Source organism: Carassius auratus, chromosome 38 (assembly GCF_003368295.1).
Source record: "Carassius auratus strain Wakin chromosome 38, ASM336829v1, whole genome shotgun sequence".
NCBI lineage: Eukaryota > Metazoa > Chordata > Actinopteri > Cypriniformes > Cyprinidae > Carassius > Carassius auratus.
In genome coordinates, this window is record NC_039280.1 from 11,363,783 (window position 1) to 11,375,493 (window position 11,711).

Here is an 11,711-nt window from a genome sequence, read left to right on the forward strand (position 1 = left end):
TGCGGAAGAGCTGCTGAGTGTGTCTGACTCCACCCCCTGACCCCCCACCCCCACCCTGAAGCCCGTGCACTGACCGTTTCCTGGGCGACCTCATGGGATCCGACAGGCGTAAAAATAATGATGGACACCTTAGCCACCGCTGACCCGCCCTGACTCGCCCCCGACTCGCCTGCTCCACATGAGAGGTAACGCAACCACTTAACTGAGGCCCCGTTGATACACACACCTACGGGACAGACATACACACTCATTCACACACATGCACTTAACTGCTTCCTGCTGAGAGCTATTTTCCCTTTTCTTCTTTATCAGGAGGGGGCCCTTTTACACTTAAACTTCAAAATACACAGTCTGAAAAATGATAAAAACAGCTCATTTGTGAGCAAACCCTCTTTGTGATGCTGTTTACTAAAGGATATGGACGCTGGTGAGTGTTCATCTTTGAAACTATTCATGTTGTAGCCATTGATCCGGTGAAATATCAATCATAATTAATATTTGCCAACACTGTTTCCATTTCAGATATGCGGTGTCATAAAAACATGTTTTTGCCTAAAATAAAGTTCCAATAACCTTCAGTGACCTCAGTGACCCGAAACGCTCTGGTTCTGCACCTGAATGCTCAGCGGTTCTCAGAAAGAGCATGAGAAAAACTGATTGTGTGTGAAGGTTTGTCTCTGATCCAGACAGTGTGTTAGAGGAGAGCTGAGGTGGGCTGTTTCTCTCAGCTTAGCACTAGGAAAGCGATGTAATACTTTAATTACAGTCCTTTATCACTCACTCTAAAGCCCTCATATTTCTCACCTCCCAGACATGTAGCAGCTCGTTTACAGTAGACTAGAGAAACACGGCAGCTCAGCACAAACACAGACACACAGAGTCAGACATCCTACACTCTTAAACATGGATCTTGATCACAAGTGCACGGGGAGTAGAAGAGAACATGTCAAAGTCTCATCCATTATCATACAAACATCGCTGTGCTAGTATGACTTAAAAAAAAAACTGCCACGGAAAACTATTTGAACCAAAAAAACTAATTATTTTGTCTAAGATGTACATCAGTTGTCTTTCATTTTGATATCAAGGCCTGAGGCGGTAGGAAATGCAGCATTTGACTTACGTAACATCAAAAATACTTTTTATTTGATTGTCAGGTTAATGAATGGAGTCTAGTTGGGCTAAATGAAATAATGAAATGACTCAGGCTATTGCCTGATGATAATATATTGAAGTTATATATTTTACATTGTGTAAAGAAACAAAAAGCGATCTGAACTCATATAACCTATAGACGTCACATCCTGTAAAAATGGTGTTCATTGGAAAATATTGGTTCTGACTTTTTTTGTTATGACTTTTTTTATTTATTTATATATTTTCACTGCATGTATATCTCTCTGATCTAATAGAAAACACATGTACAGTACAGTATGCTTTTTTTTCTGATCATTAAGGGTATAGGAAAATATAAACAAATGAATCAGTATATTGGTAATTTTTTCTCTCACAGTTTATATTTTAGGGTTTGACTGCAAATGTAACATTCATAATGCTAGATTTACTCAATTATGATTTTGTGATTTTTAAAACTAGACAGTTATGATTAGACAATTTAAATTGATCTGAACTTGAATAGAAAAGACTGGAGTGTCACACACATGATGTTTGTACAAAATAATAATAATTTCCACAGTTTATTCATTTGATCGTGGTCATGTTTTATGAATTCTTCCTTTATTTTAGGTAATTCATGGTTGTACTGATTAATTCTCTCATTTTTAATTTAGATAAATTGTGGCCACGGTTTAACAAAAAGTAGACAACATATAATGTGTGTGTATATATGTATATATATATGATGAGCAAACAGGGCTGGGTGCGGGCAGGGGGCAGTTGATTTCCTGATGTCCCAGGAATTTACTAAGCACAGAGCGTCAGCCCCGACTAATTGAAAAAGTCATATTTGGCAGTAGGGTAAAGTGCTCAGTGTAAAAATCTGCCTTGCGTGGTGTCTGAGTAAATATGGCGACTCAGAAGATAATAAATAAGCTCCGGCCCCCTCCAAATTCTAATTATTACTGTGGCTTCATCTGAGGCGATAAAGACCACTGTGATTAGTGAGTTGACAACATGTGACTAATTGTAGTTAATTGAGTATATAATATAATATAATGTAATATAATATACATGCAGTGTACATACAGAATTTAGAAATGTAGAAAACAGTCTTATTTGATTTGTGCTTTCATTTTGTTTCTCTGTACCTGAAATTGACTGGCCTCCACCCAAAGCCACACATCTCCATCTCCTCCTGGGTGGCACTGCCCTGCTTACTGAGGGAATTTCTCAATGGGAGTTTTTTTCTCCCTTTAATCTCTAAACAAGCACTTGGGTCTGTCCCGCTTTTACTCAGACAGTTGTAATGAAGAGAGGACAAAAGGAGGCGGGCAACCCCATTTAATTCATCACACTTCAGTGCGCTTTAATCCCATCAAAAGTTGTTCTATATATGTGCTCTTTGTAGATAAAAGACTTTAAAAATCATAAAGATATCAATAGCAAAAATGATTTTATACTTGGAGAGATGTTTGTAATCAAATGTGGTATTTTAACACACAAGCACACAGTAAGAGCTGATCTGGCATACACAGAACAATAGTGGTACTGTTTCTGTGGCACTGAGTAATAAGACAGAAACCTCAGCTTTGTTATCTGTGTTATTTTTCTGGTTTCTTCTCACAATGTATTGCCACAGAAACACCATCTTGAAATACACCTGAGCTCTGCACAGGACTGTTGGTATGATGATGCTGATGTTACTCAGTCTCGGAGATTTGAAAATATACGTTGTGCAACTGTCTGTGTCAGGAATATTTAGTCACAAAGATTACAGAACGCATAGACATGTTTGCTTATTTTGTTTTGAACTACTCATCTCTTGTGAAAAGCATGGGTAAGAAACATATATATTTTTCATATCACCTAAAGAGAAAAAGCCATTATTGTCAGTATTCTATATAGAATCATTCACAACAGGAGTTTAGTTATTGTTTTAATAAAGTTCTCGGCTATTGTTTATGCTGCAATAAAAATCTAAGATGTTTAAAGTCAGTGCACATATGCTTCACGCCTGTCTAATTGAAAATTAACAAAATTTATGTTTTGTTGTGATTTTTATATGTAACCTATATGCTGAGTCATTTTATATTTTTATATATATTTTATATTTATACATAAAACGTTATATTTAAATAAAGTTTTAAAATTACAAAATGTTCCACATTTGCATTTGATGTTTTTTTATTTTTTAATAATTTTAATGCTTGAATTAAATATTTGTTTGTCATTAAAAATGCTTTATTTGGCCTTAGTTTAGATCGAATGTGCACAGTTGACAGTAACAGGCTATACATTCAGGAGTTGTTCAAGGTGGGGGAAATAAAAATAAAATAAATAAAATAAAATAAGTTTTTATAAAACAAAAAACTGAGATTCAGATTTGGAATTCTTTATTTTCTTTAAAAAAAAATTATTTTGCAGAAACTGCAGAAAAATAATAAATGTAGTGACTTTTATCAGTGTAAAGATCTTCACCTATGAAATATCATTTAAAAATCAAGTGAGTTAATGATGACAATTAATAATTCACTTATTACCTTACTTACTTTTATGTTCATAGCTTACCAGACCACATATTTTTCTGCATAAAGGATAAACTGCGAGATACATAACTTAATATAAATAGTAAAAAAATAATAATAAAAAGTGTGTATAATAAAACAACTGCATTTACAAAAAATACACAGTAGAAGAGGGAAAAGGAGACACAGAGAACGTTTTTCGATATTGAACAATACTGAAACTTGGCAACGGATACCAATGCAATCCCCCCATCAAACTATTTAAGACTATTATAAATGCAAACTAAAAGGATAAATCCATTTAAATTAGTGCATAATCACACAAAAAGGCACATAATATAGAAATCTGTTCAAAAAAGACATAAAAGAATCCAATGCATAACTATTAGATAGATTTTTCACAGAATAAAATTTGTTTTGACCAGTGTTTTACTCCAGATTTCACTCATTTGGTGGCTGTCAGTGCGTAAATGTTGCGTTTAATTGAATGTTATCTGCTTAAGGCCTGTCGCATTACAGCAGCGAATACACAGTGCTGAAATCTAATAAGTCTCTTTTTGTTTTTTGTTTTTTTTTAGAAACGCGTCGTATGTATTCACGAGTGACAGATTCATAACTCCGTTCCGTCTCGAGGGTAAATGAGACTGTTCACACTGAAGCTGTTGTAGAAGTGTCCGTTGAACTGCGCGCTCTGGCCGCCGGTAAAAGAGTTATAGTACATTCCACGGTTGACATGCACGCTGTCCTGCAGCTCACCTGCTCCACCTGCGTCAGGCGCTGAGCTGGCGTGGTACGGGCTCAAGGCGCTGATATTTCGGCTGGACAGTTCGTTTACAAGTCCCAGAGAGCCCTGTCTGCTAGACGGAGTGGAAGACGAGCTTAAGGCTGACATACTGTTGAAGAAGTTGTTGAAGCACGGAGTGCTGGCGAGGCCCGCCGGAGAGGCGCCCTTGTGGCTGTCATTGGCCGCCTCAGTGTCAGGAGATGCGGGTCCGGTGAGGTGAGGGCTGTTGGTGGGTTTGAGCCCTGCGAGCTGTCGGTCCTCCTCCAGTTTTGCGTTGCTGGTAACACCTGTGCTGGAGTCAGACCTGCGCTTCCTTTTTCTACGAAAGTTGCCGTTGTCGAACATCTTCTCACAGTTGGGGTCTAGAGTCCAGTAGTTTCCTTTGCCTTCGAACAATACAGAGAGTTGTTATTAGAACCCAAATCTAGCAACTTTCCATGCAAAAGCTATTAATAGTGAAATTCGATTGTTCGTAAATTGCACTATTGGGTGAGAAATAAGCCCGTCTGTGGTTAATGAGAAATCTGTATTAGGCTATATTCATGTAACCATAGACTATATGTAGGCCTAATTGTATATTTTTGATAAAGTTAAACTGGTTTCTGTTTGTGTCATAAAACTGAGATTTTTATGATTTAATGATGTGTAGTAACCATCAAAAACAAATAAAATAGCCTACTTTACCTGAGCATTCACCAAATACACAACTTAGTTTTCATTAATATTATAGATAATATTAAAGAACATACACGTTTTTTTTTTCCAATATAACTTTTTATATAGGCTATAACTACTAATTGTGAATTTAAAGACGTTTACTTAAGGTTTTCCACTTGGCCAAAATGTGCCTTTTACTTGAAATTACAAAATAATAATATATAATAAATTGTAGTGTAATTTTGTTTGTTATAGCCTATACCCCCCTCCTCAAGGAGCACACACACACACACACACACATATATATATATATATATATATATATATATATATATATATATATATATATATATATATATATACATATATGTGTGTATAGGTCATTTTTGTCATATTAAAACAGAAAGGATTAATTTTTATTAGACAGACAAAATATTTTAAATTTTTAGGCACTAATATAGACGTTTTTAAATATTTATAACATTCATTTATAACATTTAAAACACAAATGTATAACATAATTTTTCATAGAAAGTTTTTCATAGAAAACATTTTTCTTTTTTTCTGCAATAATCTTACATTGCTATTTCTTAGTTATTCAAATTTGTTCAAGTAATTTGTGATCTCAAGTCATTTATTTATGAACTGTGCTTAATTGATCTATGAGCGTCACGTCACTGACCCGTATGCAAAGGTGCATCACTCACCCGGGTCGTCTTCGTCCCGCGGCACTTTTTTAAAGCAGTCATTCAGTGAAAGGTTGTGCCTAATGGAGTTCTGCCATCCCGCCTTACTCTTCTTATAAAACGGGAAATTGTCCGCCACATATTGATATATCTGGCTCAAAGTTAACTTCTTCTCGTGCGCGTTCTGTATTGCCATGGCTATCAGAGCCGAGTACGAGTAAGGCGGGCGCACGAGCTTTAACAGTTCCTCTTGGCTCGCGATGGAGAGCCAGCCCAAGTCCGGACCGGCGAACCCGGAGGAGTTGGTGAGATATTGCCTCTGAGAGCCGTAAGCCGGAGGGATGAACGACGGGCTGTTGTTGCCATGTATGTAAGACGAAGAGGAGTTAACACTGGGTCCATTGAGCCACAGGTATGGGTTTGGGGTCGCGTAGTCCCCCAGGCCGTAGCCCGCTGGTCTCTGCGCCGCAGGTAGACTCTGTTGGTGGTAAACACTGAAGTTGTCACAATACACGGCCATATCCGGTGTCTCGTGCGCGCTTTTTGGCAGTTGCTGGAGAGGGATGACAGCAGCGTTACTATTGTTATGGATCTGCGCGTCGATGGTGTTCATATCTCCAGTGCCTTTAAGGCAAATGTTTGTCTCTGGAGCCCACGCTCTCACAGTAACGCACAATGCAATCTCTGACGGTCTGTTTAAAAGCAACAAGTGGCTGCGTTTTGTGAGGGAGTTTAGTCATATATACACTCAAGTGCAGCAAATATGGTGTCTAATCTGGTATTCTTGTCTCTTTCAGCCAATAGATCACAAGCTCCTCGAAGTAGGCGTGGCGTATAGACTTGGATTGCAGGGAGATGATTAAAAAGTCATTCATAAACAGACGGACTAAAGGCTTGTTAAAATGAATACCCAATGTATCTCTCCCTCGGTATGTGTCTCTGTGTGTGTATTCGAAAATAATTCAGCAAAATAAAAAATGATGTTTGTATTTATATTGTCAACAGAATGTGTTGCGTCTGTCTTTCTGAAATCACAGTTCATTTGAAAAACATCAGAAAAACAATTTGTGGGAATTGAACACAACCATTTATGACATTTACAGCCACTAAAAAATTGTAATGATCTTCGCTACAGAAATAGATTAGGCCTACTACAAAAATGTAAATGACCATCATGCCGAATTTAATTAGATAACCTGGGCTGCGTTTCCCAAAACCATAGTTGCTAACCTGTTGGTTGGCAATAGGAAACTTAGTTAGCAACTATGGTTTTAGGAAACGCACCCCATATTGTCCGAAACGGTTAATTTTAATTGTATAAAATTATGTATAATTCTTAGCCTATTATTTTAACAAATTAATCTGTTCTAAATAAATGTGCACAATTCCCAGGTCTATATATTTAATCGTTTCATTAAATAATTAAATAAAAATACTGTAATCCGTTACAAAAAAAGTTTAATTTAGTAAATATGAGTTCATGATTTTAAGATGAGTTATGATGTGATGTGAAGTAGGCTAATTATATTATTTTTCACATTTGCAAAGAAATTGTAGCTAGAAATGCTGCTTAGAAAGAATTCTGTAACATAATATGTGCTTTGCAACCAGTTTATAGCCTCGTAATCAGTTGACATTTTAAATTCATCTTTATGTTTTGGAGTTTTAAAATGACAATGTCACAATTTCAAGAACATAAATGTTGATCGAAATTTAGAAGCCTCTAACTTTTTTAATTCGTCAGTTATTCACACTTCTCGACTGGTTTCTGTTCCAGCAGTGTTCACGTTTTCTTTTCTTTTCTTTTCTTTTCTTTTCTTTTCTTTTCTTTTCTTTTCTTTTCTTTTCTTTTCTTTTCTTTTCTTTTCTTTCTAATTTCAACAATGTTCGAAAACATTTTAACAACAAATAACCTAATTATTCAGTAATTCAGTCAAAACATTTCGACGAAGACCCACTTGATAGCCCTATTGTACACCATTACAAACGAGCTGCTGTTCATAAACGTCCTTCTGAATATAATGAATGAACTAATCATCAGGGTCCTAGGCGGTCCGTGCCAGGTATCCACCAATTATTATGATCTTCTTTCTTGCACAATTAGCCTATTAGATCAGTCGCTATATTTTATATATATATATATATATATATATATATATATATATATATATATATATATATATATATATATATATATATATATATATATATATATATATATATAATTTTTATTTTTTAATTTAATTATTTTTGTCTCGCAGGGGGCTTTTCGCCATAATTCCATTCCACAGGAGACATGTGCCTTGCTGCGCCTGTGTTATTGCGCCACCTAACGTTGAAAGTGGATTAGTGATTGGTGACGTTTTTGATTAGTGCATTGATGTTGGCCTACTTGCATCATGACATTTCTGATCATCGGAAATACCGAACTACTCTAATTCTGACCTAAACAAGCCGTTCCAAACACACCACAAATCTAACGAGGTTCTCTGCGTCTCCCTATAAAATATGTGGTTTTATAGGAAACTAAATTGCTATTTTTTTATTTCGCATATATTTTACTGGATTAAAGACTCTCCGATTTTCCGAATGAATCCCACTGAATCGTGAACACTTTCAGACCTTTTGCCAACTCGTTCGTCATATTCTTTCATCATTAGTTCTGGATTCCATAGCCTATATACTGTATAAATTATTTTATATTTAAGAAGTGCTATTTGAGCTGGGGCACTATACAGACATTTCACTTCAGTATGCCTGAGTCTAGCGAGAGATGCTCCTGTCCTGTGTAACGTTAGATTCATAATTGTTTTCAGATGCACATTCAGTGTTGATTTATTTCACCACTAGATGGAGCTAGATTCATTCAGAAACATTTCAAATGGCCCTGCTCCAATAAGCAAGTATGTATTTGAAGGAAATGTCAGATTTTGCAGACAGATTCAGTAAAGCTATCTTAATGTGTCGATCGTTTTTTTTTTTTTTTTTTTTTTTTTTACAATTTATTAATGGATTTATTTGACTTTATTGAAACATACTAGTATAGTAGTCTATCATGATAAATAGAGTAACAAAATGCTTTTAAACAATTTGTTTTAATTAACAGTAACAATAACAGAGACAAAGGTAGGTGAATTCAAAGCACAGTGTTTATTTTGTAATTCAAGTACTCGGTGAATACTTGGGTTTTCAAGTGCGGGCTATGTGATGATCACAGGTTATTGGATCGTAGACAGGTGAATACTTTCGGTGCAGGATTGTCACAGCCACAGTCACAGATTGCTCATACTCTTTCCCTTCTCTTACAGATGCCGAAGTTATTGCCAACTCGGGGTAAACACAGGAGACTAGAGGGATCGTTGGATCACAGGCAGCAAGAGAAAGCTCAGGAGTCCTGGGGACAGTGATGCATCAGAGAGACAACAGCGTATGGTCTGTTCCTGTTGGAGGCTCAACGGTGATCTGGTGTTGAGGTGAGTGTTTTATGGTGCCTTGATGAGATTTTTAATGGTGTGCAGGTGTGGGTGATTAAAACTCAAAAAGGGGGAGCGTGAGCGTTGTGGATTGGCTGAGAACAGACTTGCCTGATCCCTGACACAGACACAAATGGCACAGTTTCCTTAGAATAATCCATAATATAAAATGTGTTTTATATTAAATATACTGTAGTAGTGCATTCCAATATAGCAATATGGGAAGAAAATCCATTATTCATACGTATGTGCACATGAGCGCTGGCATCATTAGTGGGTCTTACTTCTACCTGAGACATCCTGTCACTGTGCTGCTACAGCCATGCAAAGATCAAGGCGGCTGTTGTCTGTCCATTGAGAGGAAACCCAACAGAAGCACAGACTCTGAATGTGTGCGTTAGTCCAGGAAAACAATAGGAAAAGTGAGTTTCACAAGCTCATTATGAGTTCACCTCAGGCTCCTGCACCTTGGTGACAGAGCAAAAGACATGAGAAATGAGAGGAGTGCGAGACTTAGACAGGAACAGGCGAGAAAGGGAAAAAAGCAGTGAAAGAGGCTGCGCTCCCCTCTTCTTGCAGAGTGGTGACAGAGACAGATGGAGGTAGATATACTCTGTGCTTCTCTTTTACAATACATCGTCTCGCTCTTTTCTTTGTTTCTGCTCTGGTTCCCATTTCCCTCTCAGTTGAAGTTATTGAGATAAAGGACCTATTATACCCTGGTCACTACTCCTGTCATGTTCTCTGCTCACATTATTCAAGCTAAAGTCTATTTTTGGTTTATAAAGGACAAAAAAATTCACTCAGGCAGAGACAGACCAGTGTTTCTAAAAAGAACCAAATATGAGGTTAGTCTTATTAATCTATTTATATTAATATTGTTTAATCTGAAGCTAATATCAGCAATTGTAATAACAGATCATTTTTTTATCTTTGAATTTGTTTGTAACAATGTGACAAAACAACATTGTACAGTATGACATGCTAAATTGTAAAAGTATTTACATTTTTATATCTAAATTGAATTCAATTTTCATAATATCGATTACTTATTATTTTTAGGTTACTTATTAAATATCTTTTCTTTTTTTTCAAGACTACTGCCATCTGGCATCAAGTTCTTTATATGGTAAACTGACAGCAGTTCTGTATTACACATGATGAACAAGAGTGACTCTGTATCTGATTCTAATGAATGTGCTTGTATGTGGCAGAATCATTCTACAGAAGCCAGATAACTCACAGAGAGTTAACTACAGCATGTCTTTAATATAAATACACACACAGGGGCTTGTGTATGGCAGCGAGATGTGGAGGAAATACCAGTGGTTTGCTTGGCTTAGCTAAAAACATCTAGAGTCTAAATAAATCCTCAGAAACACACAAGGTAAACAGGACTGAATGCTGTGTGTTGTGTGTTCTCGTAGCAGTGTCGATAAGAGCATGCAGCAAGAGGGCCTCTTGTCCGACTCTCACCATTCTGTAATGTGCTTATGTGTGTCAAGTCAAATGGTCCATAAGCCCAGCAACCTGAAGCAGATCTATGAAATACAGATTGTGCAGGGGTTGAAATGAGGGCTTCTTTCTTAAGACCTCACATCTCTTTCAGCAAATGGCCTGTACAAACACCAACCATAACAGTAATCAGCCAGTTTTCACATTTTTAGATCCGAGTCTCATGATGCTAACGGTATGTTGTTAAATGCTACCAGAGGATGGCGCTGTATGTCTCCACAGAGCACATAGCTGTAAGTTTGAAGTGTCCTCATGCCACACCAGACGTCCACACGCTGTATTGTGACAGCAGCACAGGACTGTACGGTTGGAATTTTACTACAGATGCCACCTGAAAAGGGCACATCAGCTGCCAAAAGGCCTGGCACACGGGGTGGTGTCAGCCCCCATCCTGTTGGCTGCCCTCGTTTACTTTCTCTTGCTCTTAAAAGAGTCTTCTTAGACTCCTCCACCCTGTAAACAGGCCCCCAAACAGACCTCTGGCCTCTTGTTAGTGTGAAAATGTGCTACTGCAGTGTTTGTGAGGGATGACAAAGTGTGCATAGATTATAAGAAGGTGTGTATGTTGTGTGGAAATGCTCATTTGTTTTGTTTGGTGTAATGAGAGATGCAAATCCACAGTGGGAATGATGTAAGATAAATGAAATACACATTTGGAAACTAACGAGTCTATAGACATCAATGTTTCAGTTAATTTACATGAAGGTTCAAGGGAAAGTGTTTATCTGTTGTCCTGTAACTGATCTTTTTTTAATGTATTCTTTTTTCTTTTCTTTTTTTTTACAGATAATTATCAGTTAATGTCTTTCAATTAATATGTCATAAAAGCTGTATAAAATAATTGCAATACGATATTAAAGATATGTGGCCATTTAAAAATGTATTTATTAAATTAATTACTTCAATGTATTAATTTAACAAATATATTAATGATGATGACAATAATAATACT

The 11,711-nt window shown here is 36.7% G+C and overlaps 1 protein-coding gene across 1 annotated transcript; it reads right to left on the reverse strand.

Annotated features, from left to right (window-relative positions):
* Positions 1-3,509: 3,509 nt before the first annotated feature.
* On the reverse strand, positions 3,510-6,667 carry LOC113057062 (forkhead box protein I1c-like). The gene is made up of 2 exons (XM_026224092.1): positions 5,793-6,667; positions 3,510-4,814 (listed from the first exon to the last, which is right to left on the reverse strand). The coding sequence occupies exons 1-2, from the start codon at positions 6,382-6,384 to the stop codon at positions 4,255-4,257; spliced, it is 1,152 nt and encodes a 383-aa protein (XP_026079877.1). The 5' UTR covers positions 6,385-6,667; the 3' UTR covers positions 3,510-4,254.
* Positions 6,668-11,711: the final 5,044 nt, after the last annotated feature.